This window comes from Nomascus leucogenys, chromosome 18 (genome assembly GCF_006542625.1).
Source record: "Nomascus leucogenys isolate Asia chromosome 18, Asia_NLE_v1, whole genome shotgun sequence".
Lineage (NCBI taxonomy): Eukaryota > Metazoa > Chordata > Mammalia > Primates > Hylobatidae > Nomascus > Nomascus leucogenys.
Genome location: NC_044398.1, coordinates 18,673,625 through 18,689,167, shown reverse-complemented (window position 1 = coordinate 18,689,167; position 15,543 = coordinate 18,673,625). Strand labels below are relative to the sequence as shown.

The following is a 15,543-nucleotide window of genomic DNA, read 5'->3' as shown; positions in this document are numbered from 1 at the left end:
CACTGCACCCGGCCACTTATCAAACATTTTAACAGAACCATTAATCTTTTTTATTTTTATTTTTTTCTAGACAGTCTTGCTCTGTCCCTCAAACTGCAGTGCAGTGGCATGATGTGGGCTCACTGCAACCTCTGCTTCCCGAGTTCAAGCCATTCACCTGCCTCAGTCTCCTGGGTGGCTGAGATTACAGGCTTGTGCCACCAAGCCCAGCTAATTTTTGTATTTTCAGTAGAGATGGAGTTTCGCCATATTGGCCAGGCTGGTCTTGAACTCCTGACCTCAGGTGATGCTCCCGCCTTGGTCTCCCAAAGTGCTGCGATAACAGGTGTGAGCCACCCCGCAAAGCCAACCAATCGTTAATCTTCATGATAAGTGTACCTTATTCATTTACTCACTAAATTTTAAATCAAATGCCTGATATGTACCAGGGCCTGTTTTAGGCATTAGGGATACAACACTGAAGAAAGCCGATAAAAACCCCTCCTATCATCCAGCTAGTGGAGAGAAGTAATAAATAACCAAATCATGAAGTCTCTATTAACCTATTCTGGTTCTGGGGCTGCCTGGTTTTTAAGAAAAGGAATAACCAAATCAACATCGAATTATATGAAAAACAAGCAGGATAAACACCTAGAGTATAACAAGAGAGAATAGTAAGACAAGGCCTCTCTGATAAGGTGACATTTAAAAAGTGACCAGAAGGCAATGAGGAAATAAGCCATATTGGTATCTAGGAGAAGAAAATTTTGGATTAGGGAAACAATTTTAAAACCTGAATAGGGAGCATCTATTACTACTATGCAAGCATCCACAGATAATGGGCTATAGCATACTCATAAACCTAAAACTATATATTATAAATTTTTTTTTTTTTTGAGACAGGGTCTTGCTCTGTCGACAAGGCTGGAGTGCAGTGGTGCGATTTCGGCTCACTGCAAGCTCGGCCTCCCCGGTTAACACCATTCTCCTGCCTTGGCCTCCCTAGTAGCTGGGCCTACAAGCGCCCGCCACCAAACCCGGCTAATTTTTTGTATTTTTAGTAGCGACGAGGTTTCACCGTGTTAGCCAGGATGGTCTCGATCTCCTGGCCTCGTGATCCGCCCGCCTCGGCCTCTCAAAGTGCTAGGATTAAAGGAGTGAGCCACCGCGCCCGGCCTATATTATAAATTTTTTATGTATCTATTTATTTTTTCTTTGAGATGGAGTTTCGCTCTTGTTGCCCAGGCTGGAGTGCAATGGCACTATCTTGGCTCACCGCAACCTCCGCCTCCCAGGTTCAAGCGATTCTCCTGCCTCAGCCTCCTGAGTAGCTGGGATTACACATATGCACCACCACGCCCAGTTAATTTAGTATTTTTAGTAGAGATGGGGTTTCTCCATGTTGGTCAGGCTGGTCTTGAACTCCTGACCTCAGGTGATCCGCCTGCCTTGGACTGCCGAAGTACTGGGGTTATAGGCATGAGCCACTGCACCCAGCCTTATGTACCGATTTCTAAGGCTAAAGTCCATTGCTTTCAACAGACTCTTAAAAAGGGCTAAAACAGGCCACGCATGGTGGCTCGCACCTGTAATCCCAGCACTTCAGGAGGCTAAGATGAGTGGATCACGAGGTCGGGAGTTCGAGACCAGCCTGGTCAACATGGTGAAACCTGTCTCTACTAAAAATACAAAAATTAGCTGGGCGTGGAGGCACACGCCTGTAATCCCAGCGCCACTTGGGACACTGAGGCAGGAGAATTGCTTGAACCTGGGACATGGAGGTTGCAGTGAGCAAAGATCGCGCCATCGCACTATAGCCTGGGCGACAGGGTGAGACTCTGTCTCAAAAAAAAGGGCTAGGCCAGGCGTGGTGGCTCACACTTGTAATCCCAGCATTTTGGGAGGCTGAGGTGGGCGGATCACGAGGTCAGGAGATCGAGACCACGGTGAAACCCCGTCTCTACTAAAAATACAAAAAATTAGCCGGGCGTGGTGGCGGGCGCCTGTAGTCCCAGCTACTCGGGGAGGCTGAGGCAGGAGAATGGCGTGAACCCGGGAGGCGGAGCTTGCAGTGAGACGAGATTGCGCCACTGCACTCCAACCTGGGTGACAGAGCGAGACTTCGTCTCAAAACAAAAAAAAAGGGCTAAAACTTGAAATGGTTGACCACAGCCCTTAAATGTGTCATCTTTGTAAATCTGATATATTTGCTAAAATATTTTAATCATTTTCTGATTATAAAGGATAATGCAATTTATTATAATTTATTTTAGCCTATTTTTCATTAGTTGCCAATCTTTTTTATTTCAAATTGAGATGGAGTCTCACTATGTTGCCCAGGCTGGCCTCAGACTCCTGGGCTCACACAATCCTCCCACCTCAGCCCCTCAAAGTGCCATAGGGACTGTGCCCAGCCTATGCATTTATTTATTAAGTGATTATTACAGGGATGGCACTATTAGGAATTACTTCAATTTATGGCAACTGCTTACTTTTATTTTATTTTATTTTTTGAGACAGAGTCTCGCTCTGTTGCCTAGGCTGCGTGCAGTGGCGCAATCTTGGCTCACGACAACCTCTCCCTGCTGGGTTCAAGAGATCCTCCTGCCTCGGCATCCTGAGTAGCTGGGATCACAGGCGCCTATCACCTAGCCTGGCTAATTTTTTGTATTTTTAGTAGAGATGGGGTTTCGCGATGTTGGCCAGGCTGGTCTCAAACTCCTGACCTCAGGTGATCCACCTGCCTCAGCCTCCCAAAGTGCTGTAATTACAGGCATGAGCCACTGCACCCAGCCAGGCAACTGCTTAAAAAAAAGATAACATCATATAGCATCTAATTTTAAGGACATCTGCTTATTAGAATAATTAGCATTGGAAAAAAAAATCCCAACGACTTGGACATATTTTAATATTTATAACATGTTTTAAACACCAATAAGCATGGACTTTATGTTTCATAATTGCCTCAGTAATCCTCAAAGGTCTCTAGTCTTTCTTGATTTTCATCTTACCAGTTGGTGAACAATGACCTTCTGTTTCAAAGAAACATAATTGATTTTTCCAATATAATTTAGAAAATAAAAGAACATAAGATATGTTGATAAGATACAATAATTAAACACAATAATAATTTTAGATATGATTTTGTACAGGGCACTACAAAATTAATATGTTGGAAATTCTATTTTTAAGGAGTGAAGCAATTACACACTTAGAGATAAAAGTTTTCAATTGTTTTGAAAACAAACATGTTGTAAAGTAAACTAAACTACATGTTGTAAAGCTGCTCTAAAATAATGATACAGGCTAGGTGAAATGGCTCATGTCTATAATCCCAGCACTTTGGGAGGCCAAGGCGAGTGGATCACCTGAGGTCATGAGTTCAAGATCAGACTGGCCAACATGGGAAAATCCTGTCTCTACTAAAAATACAAAAATTAGCCGGGGCTGGTGGTGCGCAACTGTAATTCCGGCTACTTGGGAGGCTGAGGGAGGGGAACTGCTCAAACCTGGGAGGTGGAGGTTGCAGTGAGCCAACATTGAGCCACTGCACTCTAGCCTGGGTGACAGAGGGAGACTCTGTCTCAATAAATAAATAAATAAATAGACCGGGTGCAGTTGGCTCACGCCTGTAATCCCAGCAATTTGAGAAGCTGAGGCAGGTGGATCACTTGAGGTCGGGAGTTTGAGACCAGCCTGGCCGACATGGTGAAACCCTTTCTCTAGTAAAAATACAAAAAATTAGCCAGGCGTTGTGGCAGATGCCTGTAATCCCAGCTACCCGGGAGGCTGAGGCAGGAGAATCGCTTCAGCCTGGGAGGCAGAGGTTGCAGTGAGCTAAGATTGTGCCATCATATTCCATTCTGGGCAACAAAGTGAGACTCTGTCTCAAAAATAAATAAATACATAAAATAATAAAATAATGATACAAAAAATAGATTAATAATGAAAAGTTAAACAACTATTTTCTCTTACAACTCAAATGCAAGTTAAATTTTTAATCTCTTTAAATGGTATTAAATGCTATTTTAATTCTAGAGAAAATAATAAAGCATTATCTCATCCCCAAAAGAGACAAAAAGACATTACGGATATCCTGAAGAAAGAACATACCACACTACTTATGAAAGCGTCTTAGAGAAAAAACAGAACTGAACTTGATTAAAAATTTAGATCCAACAATCAATTTACATGAAATACAGAGGACAGAGGAATACATAAACCATACCACAGAAATGCAATCAGCAAAAGTGAGTCTGTAAGGAAATGTTAGAGGACAAATCATCTATTTTTTCCCAAGAAGTGGATTACAAGAAAAAAACAACAGAAACTCAAAAAACAAGCAATGAAAGAGGCATTCAGGGCCGGGCACGGTGGCTCATGCCTGTAATCCCAGCACTTTGGGAGGCTGAGGCAGGCAGATCACCTGAGGTTGGGAGTTCGAGACCAGCCTGACCAACATGGAGAAACCCCGTCTCTACTAAAAATACAAAATTAGCCGGGCATGGTGGCTCATGCCTGTAATCTCAGCTACTCGGGTGGCTGAGGCAGGAGAATTGCTTGAACCCAGGAGGCAGAGGTTTCAGTGAGCCGATATTGTGTCACTGCACTCCAGCCTGGACAACAAAGAGTGAAACTCTGTCTCAAAAAAGAAAGAATGAAAGAGGCATTCAAAGAGATTTCAGAGATACGGGTATGGTGGCTCACACCTGTAATCTCAACACTTTGGGAGGCTGAGGCGGGCAGATCAGCTGAGGTCGGGAGTTCGAGACCAGCCTGGCCAACATGGTGAAACCCCGTCTCTACTAAAAATGCAAAAATTAGCTGGGCGTGGTGGCAGGTGCCTGTAATCCCAGCTACCCAGGAGGCTGAGGTAGGAGAATTACTTGAACCCAGGAGACGGAGGTTGCAGTGAGCCACCATCATGCCAATGCACTCCAGCATGGGTAATAGAGTGAAACTCTGTCTCAAAAAAAAAAAAAAAAAACAGCAAAAGCGAAAAACAAAGAAAAAAAGATTTCAGAGATACAGAGATATATTAACTAGTCATAATGTGTGGACCTTATATGGATCTTATTTCAAACTTAAAACATTACCTCAAATGAATGTTCTTTATTATCCTCTAATCTGTAGTCCAATAGGACACTCAAAGACATGATGCTACAATCAAACTTGCCACTTTTTGCAGCCCAATTTGGATGTACAATGATGGCCGGTTCATCAGGCAAAATATATCTTCTTTCTCGACGCTGGCGTTCTATTTCCTCTTGACGTTTCCTTTCTTCTTCCTAAATATTTCAAATTTCAAGTCAAGGTTAAATCTGCAAGTAGGATGTATATACACATGCAAGATGAATATGTATCGAATATATACCTCATAAAGAAAAGGAACAAAATTCCCATGACTCTTCATGGTACTTATACAAACCATAACGGTTGAGAAGGGAGGAAAGTTCAAATTCACTAAGAGTAGTAAGCTTTGATGGCTCCTAACTCTCTTTTGGATTTCCCAGCATAAGAAACTGCCTTGTAAAGAGGGGGAAAAATTATCTATATTGAGATTATATGAATTAGAAAATTCTGGGAAAACAGTAGTGGTAGCATAGGTTTTAGATCTTCCTGAAACCTCACACTAAAAAGTCAAAGCAATATAGATATCAAAATCAAAAACCGATAGCATTCATAACAAAACTAAGTGACAAGGTATCCCCACAAACCAATATACAAATGGGTGGGAAAAGGCCAAAAGACCTATGTGTTACTGATGAATGTGTCCGAAGAAAGCATCAGGAAGCAATGGGTGAACAAGAAAACCAAAAAACAGCCAGTAGGTATTTACTGGAAAGTGCAGCAGCTGAAACTAGGCAAAATTTTACCCCTAACAAGAGAGTGAGTGGAGAATTTATTTTAAGATCTGAAGAGGCCTAGGCCACTCTAGCCTTACAAACTTGCAAAGCTCATTTACCAGGGCCCTATACTGAGGAGAAACTGCTGGGACTAGGAGAGGGACAACAAAGACATAGGAGAACGCCCAGATAAAAAGTGGTGAAGGGCAAAAGAAACAGCAAACCTCAGAAAGCAAGCCAACATATGTTTCTGACAAAACAAGAAAACAACAAAACATAAGAGCAGAGCTCTATGAATTCAGAAAAGCTATCTGAAAGAAACGACGTTTATAAAATTCAGACAATCTAAATTCACGTAAAAATGATTCAAGTTTTGAGGTCAAATCCCATACAAATTTAGTATGTTTTAAAAAAGAGAGTGAGAAGCAGCAGCAGAATTACATCCCTGTAGATGATGAAAGTGGGCCAGAAAGACACCACCACACAGCAGATGAAAATTTTAGCTTACTATTTTTAAAGTGTGCTAAAAGAAAATGTTACAAGAGACACAGGAATTCTGTATCATGATCTTAACATTCAAAATTCAGAAAGTGAGTATCTAATTGGTAGACAGATCATGTATCTGACCCTATCTGTAGCAATTCTTCAGCTTCTCTAATAGAAGTGGCCGTGGGAAAGGAGAATCAGGCCTGCTAAAAGCCAATCCAAAAAGAGAGACTGGATGGAAGATGGAAAAGATCTGCAACTTAGGAAGGGTTTGTGCATTTCATTATATGCAACTTTTTTTTTTTTTTGACAAAGGGTCGCACTCTGTCACCCTGGCCAGAGAGTAGTGGTGTGATCATAGCTCACAAATAGCATTGACCTCCTGGGTTCAAGCAATCCTCCCATGTCAGCCAACCCAGTAGCTGAGACTACAGCCACATGTGACCATGCTCGGCTAATTTTTTTTTTTTTGTAGAGATGGGGTCTCACGAAGTTGTCTCCATCTATCCTGAACAATTCAGTTCTAAAGCACTCTTTTCAAGGTAAGGTTGATGTCTACACAGGAGATGGAGGCTGGCAGGGTGGTGGAGCCACAACTGCCCAGTGATGATGAGCTGCTTCATTACTAAATATTGAAACCCAGATGGAGCAAGGACAATAATCCATGCAGAGACAGCACAGGGTAGAGTCAGATCATTGGAAGAATTGGAGGCACCGGTGTAAATTCACAGCTTTCAATATGCATAAGATATAGAAATAAATATAGATTTAAATATTTGTAAGTGTTATCTATCTATTTATCTAAATATCTATCTTCCATATCTCTGTTCACTGAAAGGGGTTCGGAGCAGCAACCTAATTGCAATGAGCATATCTCGGCTTCTAAATACCATTCTTCACTAAAAAGGAACCAGGGCTTCCTGGGGAAATTACTGATTCCTGTGGGTGGATCACCTGAGATCAGGAGTTTCAGACCAGCCTGGCTAACATGGCTAAACCCCATCTCTACTAAAAATACAAAACTTAGCCAGGCATGGTGGCAGGTGCCTATAATCCCAGCTACTCGGGAGGCTGAGGTACAAGAATCGCTTGAACCCAGGAGGCAGAAGTTGCACTGAGCCAAGATCGTGCCACTCCACTGCAGCCTGGGCAACAGAGAGAGACTCCGTCTCAAAAAATAAAAATAAGGCCGGGTGCAGTGTAATACCAGCCTGTAATACCAGCACTTTGGGAGGCCGAGGCGGGTGGATCACAAGGTCAAGAGATTGAGACCATCCTGGCCAACATGATGAAACCCCGTCTCTACTAAAAATACAAAAATTAGCTGGGTGTGGTGGTGCGTGCCTGTAGTCCCAGCTCCTCAGGAGGCTGAGGCAGAAGAATAGCTTGAACCCAGGAGGCAGAGGGTGCAGTGAGCTGAGACTGTGCCACTGCACTCCAACCTGGCAACAGAGCGAGACTCCGTCTCAAAATAAATAAATAAATAAATAAAATTAAAAAATAAAAATAAATACATAAAAAAATAAGAAATCACAAGTCCATGCATCACCTAAGAACAAGGTAATTATCTTACACAATTACAAAACCATTATCACATTCAAGAAATTTAACACTGCTTTAATATTATCTAATGTCACATCCATATCCATAATCAAATTTCTCCAACTGTCCCAAAAATACTCTCTATGACTTTTATTTTTGCCTATCCAGGATCTAGTCAGGTTTCACTTAGTTCATTTGGTTGTTATGTCTCATTAGCCTCCTTTAATCTAAGAGATCCCTTTAACCACTTCTTTCTTTTATCTTTCATTATATGGACCATTTTTTGAAAAGTTTAGGAAAGCTTCAAAAATTTTTCACATTCTAAAAAAATAAAAATAAAAAATTTAAAAAAGAAAACTTCACATTCTAGATTTATCTGTTTTCTCATAATCAGATTTAGAGTAAACATTTCTGGAAGGAATTCTTCATAAATAATGATGTGTACTTTACAATGTATAAGATTTAGAAACTGATTATGAGGCTTATCCAATTACTGGTGCTTAAACACACTTCTGAGATCCCTACATTTCAAATTCAGAAAACAAGTAACAGGCTTATGCATCCAGGAGTTATTCTATTGGACATAAAACGGAAGCATAAAACAGCTTGAATAAATAGTCTTGAGTCTCAAGGTTTGATTCAATCAAACATACTGTTTTAGAAGTAGATAGATTCTGGAATAAGCACTCCACTAGAACTCAATTTCTGAGCCATTTACCTAGAACTGTTTTTTTTGTGTTTGTTTTTGTTTTGTTTTGTTTTTGAGACAGAGTCTCACTCTGTCGCCCAGGCTGGAGTGCAGTGGTGCAATCTCGGCTCACTGCAAGCTCCGCCTCCCGGGTTCAGGCCATTCTCCTGCCTCAGCCTCCCGAGTAGCTGGGAGTACAGGCGCCTGTAACCACGCCCAGCTAATTTTTTGTAATTTTAGTAGAGACGGGGTTTTACCACGTTAGCCAGGACGGTCTTGATCTCCTGACCTCGTGATCTGCCCACCTCGGCCTCCCAAAGTGCTGGGATTATAGGCGTGAGCCACCGCGCCCAGCCTTTTTACCTAGAACTGTTTTGTATCTTCACTGTGGTGTTGGTGGTGGTTACAAAACGATATGCATTTGTAAAAACTCACAGAACTGTTCATAAAAAAGGTTGAATTTTATAATAAGTAAATTGCACCTTAACAAAAGCATACACACGGCCGGGCCTCAGCACTTTGAGAGGCTAAGGGAGGCGGATCACCTGAGGTCAGGAGTTCGAGACCCGCCTGACTAACATGGAAAAACACCATCTCTACTAAAAACACAAAATTAGCCAGGCACGGTGGTGCATGCCTGTAATCCCAGCTACTTGGGAGGCCAAGGCAGGAGAATTGCTTGAACCCGGGAGGTGGAGGTTGTGGTGAGCCAAGATCGTGCCATTGCTCTCCCTCCTAGGCAACAAGAGCGAAACTCCATCTCAAAAAAATAAATAAATAGCTGGGCACGGTGGCTCACACCTATAATCCCAGCACTTTGGGAGGCTGAGGCAGGCAAATCACAAGGTCAGGAGATCGAGACTAGCCTGGCCAACATGGTGAAACCCCGTCTCTATTAAAAACACAAAAAATTAGCCGGGCATAGTGGCGAGCGCCTGTAATCTCAGCTACTTGGGAGGCTGAGGGAGGAGAATAGCTTGAACCTGGGATGCGGAGGTTGCAGTGAGCCGAGATCACTCCACTGCACTCCAGCCTGGGCAACAGAACAAGACTCAGTCTCCAAAAAAAAAATAAATAAATGAATAAAATTAAATAAATAAAAGCATACACACACATAATCTTAACTCACATATTCCAAGAACACCCTATACACGAATATTAATACCATAGAGTATAATAATAGATTGAGTACATACCTCTTTATCGTCTTCAGATTTCCTATCATCATCTTCATCCTCTTCTTTTTCAGATTTCTCTAACTCCTTCTGTTCTTCTTTTTGTTCCTCTACTTTAAGCTGTTTTGTCAATCGGGCTATTAACTGGGATTTTAATCCTTTGGAACTAAGAGCTCGACTTTCTAATTCTTTTCGGAGGTCATTTACCTGAATATACGGAGCAGAAAAACACGGGGAAAAAAAAAGGTGGGGGGGTGGGGGGGGGCGGATATTGAAAGAGGAAACAAACTAGCTACAATTAACAATTATCTTTTGTGTTTTCTGTTTTTTTTGAAAGTCTCACTCTGTCGCCCAGGCTGGAGTGCAGTGGTGTGATCTTGGCTCACCGCAAGCTCTGCCTCCCAGGTTCAAGCGATTCTCCTGTCTCAGCCCCCAAGGTAGCTGGGATTACAGATGCGCACCACCACACCCAACTAATTTTTGCACTTTTAGTACAGACAGGGTTTCACCATGTTGGTCAGGCTGGTCTCGAACTCCTGACCTCACGATCAGCCTGCCATGGCCTCCCAAAGTGCTGGGATTACAGGCGTGAGCCACCACGCCCAGCCTTTTGTGTGACTTTTTAAAAATGTGGTGAAAAAAACATTTGTACAGCTCACAAAACACTTGTGAAAATGCAAAATGATAGAACATTTTTGGAAAATAAAACATTTTAACATGCGTAAAAATTTTTTTAAATGTTCTTTGACCCAGAAGTTCTAATTTCTGGCGGTCTACCCTAAGGAAACATCCTAAATAGAACGGGAAAAAAACCCACAAAACTATAGATTTACTTATTTCCTCCCTCCAAAAAAGTGAAGAGTCTAATGTTTCATAAATTAGCCAGGTGTGGTGGTGAATGCCTGTAGTCCTAACCACTTGGGAGGCTGAGATGGGAAGACTGCTTGAGCCCAGGAGTTTAAGGTTCCAGTGAACTATGCACTGCACTCCAGTCACGGCGACAGAGACCTTGTCTCTAAAAGTAAGTAAATAAACAAATGTCCAATAGAGGAGTAATACCAGCAGGGAATGGTGGCTCCTGCCTGTAATCCTAGCACCTTTGTAGTCCGAGGTGGCAGGATCACTTGAGGCCAGGAGTTTAAAATCAGCATGGGGAACATAGCAAAACCCCATCTCTTTAGAAAAAAAAATTAGCCAGGTATGGTGGAACATGTTTTTAGCCCAAGCTACTTGAGAGGCTTAGGTCAGAGGACCACTTGAGCCTAGGCGTTTGAAGCTACAGTGAACTCTAATCACACCACTGCACTCTGTCCCTTTAAAAATAATAATAATACCACCTAAGAAAAAATCTGCATATCAATTTAATTGAATAGTATAAAATATTTAAAAATAATTACATGGACAAAATTAATGTTAACTCAACAGAATGGGTCATTTTTCTTTTTTTTTTGAGGCAGGGTCTTGCTCTGTCACCCAGATGGGAGTGGCACAACCATGGCTCATGGCTCACGGCTCACCGCGGCGGCCTTGACCTTCCAAGTTCAAGTGATCTTCCCACCTCAGGCTCCTGAGTAGCTGGGACTATAGGCATGCATCACCATGCTCGGCTAATTTTTTTTTTTTTTTGGTAGAGGCAGTCTCAGTATGTTGCCAGGGCTGATCTTGAACTACTGGGCTATAGCAATCTGCCCATCTGGGCCTCCAACAGTGCTAGGATTACAGGCATAAAGCATTGTGCCCAGCTGCAACCTTACATGCACACACGTATTTTTAGACAGGATTTCATTTTGTTGCCTAGGCTGGAGTGCAGTGGCACAATGATAGTTCACTGCAGGCTCCGGCTTCCAGGCTCAAGCAAACTCCTGAGGAGGACTGCTTCAGTCTAGGAGTTTGAGACCAGCTTCTGGCAACATAGTGAGGCCCTGTCTCTACAAAAAGTTTAAAAAATTATTTGGGCATAGTGGCACACGCCTGTAGTCCCAGCTACTTGGGAAGCTGAGGTGGGAGGATTGATAGCCGGGCGTGGTGGCGGGCGCCTGTAGTCCCAGCTACTTGGGAGGCTGAGGCAGGAGAATGGTGTGAACCCAGGAGGCAGAGCTTGCAGTGAGCCAACATCGCGCCACTGCACTCCAGCCTGGGCGACAGAGCGAGACTCCATCTTAAAAAAAAAAAAAAAATTACATTTTTCATATGTTTCTTCCCATCCCCTTGAAGTTAGTGCAGAAATCCTACCTTCTTAGTTCTCAAAGTTACTATAGTTACACTATAGACCCTCATATATTATAGGCATTCAACAGATATTGGCTGTACTGATTTATAAAATTGCCTTTTAATTTATATGTATATAAACACAATTGGCCAGGCACGGTAGCTCACGCCTGTAAACCCAGCACTTTGGGAGGCCGAGGCAGGTGGATCACCTGATGTCAGGAGTTTGAGACAAAACTGGCCAACATTCTGAAACCTCGTCTCTACTAAAACTAGAAAAATTAGCCGGGCGTGGTGGCGGGGCGCCTGTAATCCCAGCTACTCAGGAGGCTGAGGCAACAGAATCTACTGAACCCAGGAGGCAGAGGTTGAAGTGAGCCGAGATCGCGCCACTACAGTCCAGCCTGGGTGACAGGCGAGACTCCATCTCAAAAAGAAATTTTTAATTAAAAAAAATAAATAAAATCCATCCTTATAAAGTTACCTTCATTGTCTTTGGATCAAGTTTAGACCAATGGGTAGGTGTAGAAATTTCTTTAGCTTCACCATCATCCTTCTCTTCTTCATCCTGACATACAAAGTTAAGAATGTAATTACTATTATGAAACCTTAAAATAAAAATAATTTATTTTTAAAAGTCTGTTGCTGATCTGTGCAAGGTCACAAATGTTTCAGATTGTCTTCTCCTAAAGTTATTATTTAGGCAAGTCCACGTACATACATTCTACCACTTTTAACTGATCACAAAGACACTCATCAGCCAATCAAAGCCAGATCTGTGAAACACAAAAGGGTGATAAATTACAACACAAAGGATATCAGGGATGCACAAACACTGCCGGTCTCCACAAACCACACAGTGTGTGATCTTGCCCCAATTTTCAAGCCACCCAAAGACTGATTTAGTCAGACCTTTGAAATGTACCAAAGACGTTGCCACATAGCCTGAAATTTCAAATCTCTCAGACTTGTGGTTGTCCAATTTCAAATATCCATGACTAGAACTGATGACCATGAAAAAGAAAATTTTTTAAATTTTAGAAAATGGCAAAATGTTTAAAATGGCTTAATACTGAATCTTGTTCAACAACTGGTCCCAGATTCCAGCAACTAGACCTATGATAAAAACAAAATTCTGTGCAATTTAAGCACAACTTATTTTCCTTTGAGGTCTCAGCACTCTTAAAGTTAGGATAATACACAGAAATTTTAAGAGAAAAGAACATACAACTATACTGCTGAAAGCTGGATTACCAGTCGCTGTTACCAGTTATGTTCCTCCATGTGTGTTTGTTATGTAGTGTGTGGTGTGCATTTGTGCCTGTGTTCCTGTGCCTGTGAGAAGCGGAAATAGAAAAAGGGATTAGCGTTCAGTGCCTGTTCTCCATCAGCCTCCTTGCGTTCACCCTGAAGCTTCTCGACCAGCTGCTGCTTGTATCCTCGGGAGAGGGTTTCCCACTCTGAGCGGGTGGGAAGGCAATGCCAAACATCCGGGAAAAATAAAACCACTGTCTCCACATGAGCTGGAACTGTACGCCCCTTGTGGGTCTCCTCAGGGCGATGGTAGCGAATCTCTGCAAAACGGTACCTGTTGCAAGGGAAGAAGCATGTTGGAAAAAAAATTCTAAAATACATTTTAAAGACCCTAGTTCACTTGTAGCACATCAAGTAAAGAAATTTGCTGCAAGAACTTGAGGTTGGTCTAAAGAAAAAAAAATTATAGAAGCCATAGTTCCTCTTTTGGTACATTTGTACAATATTTAATAAGTTAAAGGAAGAATATGTTCCCCCAAGGCATTTTCAAGTTTGATTACTGAGCTACCCACATTTTAGAGAATACCTGAAGAAGCTGGATAGCTGTTCAGATTTCACGTGCTAAAAAAGAATATTCTCAAATTAAGTCACAAGAGATACACTAAAATACACAGGACAAATAAGCCTCAAGAGAAAATATGGCTGAACAAAAATAATCGCAACTACAACATTTTATAACAAAAGAATTATAATGAAATGAAGTTCTCTCTTGACGATCTTCTCCAGCTATGCATGAAATGAAAAGTATTTTCAACATACATCCAACTTCCAAAGTACAACATAACAAAACATTTAAATTTTCAGTTTATTTTGATTAGTTCTTAATCCTTTTTCCCCCAAAACATTTTGGCACCAAATAAACTTTAGCTACAAATGGGGATTTTCCTTTGAGATTACCTGCATTGACCAGGGTTGCTAAAATAAGCCGGGGGGAAAAGGCTGATCGACAAGAACAACTACATAAACTATTAGTAAAACACTTCTAATCAAGAAATGAATTAGTACTTACCATTGTGTGCACACACTTAGATCAATGCCTGTCAGAGCCTTACAACAACGAATAGCAGTCTTAATCAACACAGAGGGATCTTTTTCTGGGTCTGGTCCATCCAACGAAGGAGACCAGTGGCCTCCAATGGCCATAGCTTCATCCTTGCCTTTCATGCCCACTAAAAACTAATTCAAAATAAAGAATCATTTACATATATTACGCACCCTGTCAAATTACAAATAAGATACTTGAGAAGGAAAGGTACGAACCTTTCCAATATCATTTTTACTACCTCTGGTATCTGTCAGTCAAGGAAGAGTTCAGTTCATTGTGTTCCACACTGCATTTCAGCAATGGAATAGGATTTACACACATCATAACTCATCCTTTTAAAATATTTCTTCAGATAGAGTTCTTTTAAAGAAACAAGCTATAATTCAAACTTCAACAACATCCAAAGACACTCTGAATCCTATTACCACTAAGATTCTACTATGTTACAAATATAAAACATCAAAATGACTGTTGAACTAGTAGCGTACAAATAAGTTATAGTCGTAATCTGCAATGAGAAAAACATCTACATCATTAAATTCTGGGTGCCTTAATATTGAAATTATTCATTAAACTAATCAACAAATATTAAAATGTAGGGCTTTAGATTTTATGTGTACAAAGTTACAGCTAAGCAAAGTGAATACATCTAAAGTTAAAACAAATGTGTCCTTTTACCTTAACAAGTCTAGCAGGATGTTGGAATCCATCTCGAAGTTCTTGTGGGTCTTCAGCAAGAGCACATGACTTATGATATAAATCTTCCATACTAGGGCTAGCCATCAGCATTACCTATTATAGTCAAATAATTCAATCCTGTCAAAAGTCTAAAGTAATGTGGAAAAATGAGAAGCACTACTAATTATCTTTACATATTAGATGTCTGAAGTTTTTAAATAAAAATAGGAAGTAATACTATAGCAGAAACAGTATTAGATACCTCAGCCTCCCAAAGTGCTGGGATTACAGGCGTGAGCCACCACGCCAGGCCTAGATACCTTATAATTACTTAGTTTTAACTTTTGAAGGGATGCTTTTTCAGTCAAACAATGCTTTAAACAAAACTATAGACTATACACAATATATTGAATGTTTCCCTTAAGACTGACATTTAGTGCATTCATCTAACATTAAGTTTTATCTGAGGCTACCAGAAGTCATACAACATTCCAAATATCTCATTAATATCAACTTTATCTTCACATTTTTAATAAGGTTTAAAATGTTAGAATAAAACTAGTTTTACAGCTCAAGAGATGA

The 15,543-nt window shown here is 41.2% G+C and overlaps 1 protein-coding gene and 1 non-coding gene across 5 annotated transcripts in view; both read right to left on the bottom strand.

Moving 5' to 3' along the window:
* CCAR1 (cell division cycle and apoptosis regulator 1) overlaps positions 1-15,543 on the bottom strand; it is a 74,505-nt gene that overhangs the window by 21,933 nt on the left and 37,029 nt on the right. For all 4 annotated transcript variants that reach the window (XM_003258200.2, XM_012497025.2, XM_030799143.1 and 1 more), the window contains 6 exons: positions 14,962-15,075; positions 14,248-14,414; positions 13,302-13,512; positions 12,409-12,492; positions 9,738-9,923; positions 5,076-5,267 (listed from right to left, as the gene is read on the bottom strand). In XM_003258200.2, coding sequence (XP_003258248.1) covers positions 5,076-5,267; positions 9,738-9,923; positions 12,409-12,492; positions 13,302-13,512; positions 14,248-14,414; positions 14,962-15,075 — 954 coding nt within the window. The remainder of the gene's footprint in view (positions 1-5,075; positions 5,268-9,737; positions 9,924-12,408; positions 12,493-13,301; positions 13,513-14,247; positions 14,415-14,961; positions 15,076-15,543) is intronic.
* LOC115831366 lies at positions 14,546-14,612 on the bottom strand. The gene has a single exon (XR_004026880.1). It is a non-coding gene; the product is annotated as a small nucleolar RNA SNORD98 (small nucleolar RNA).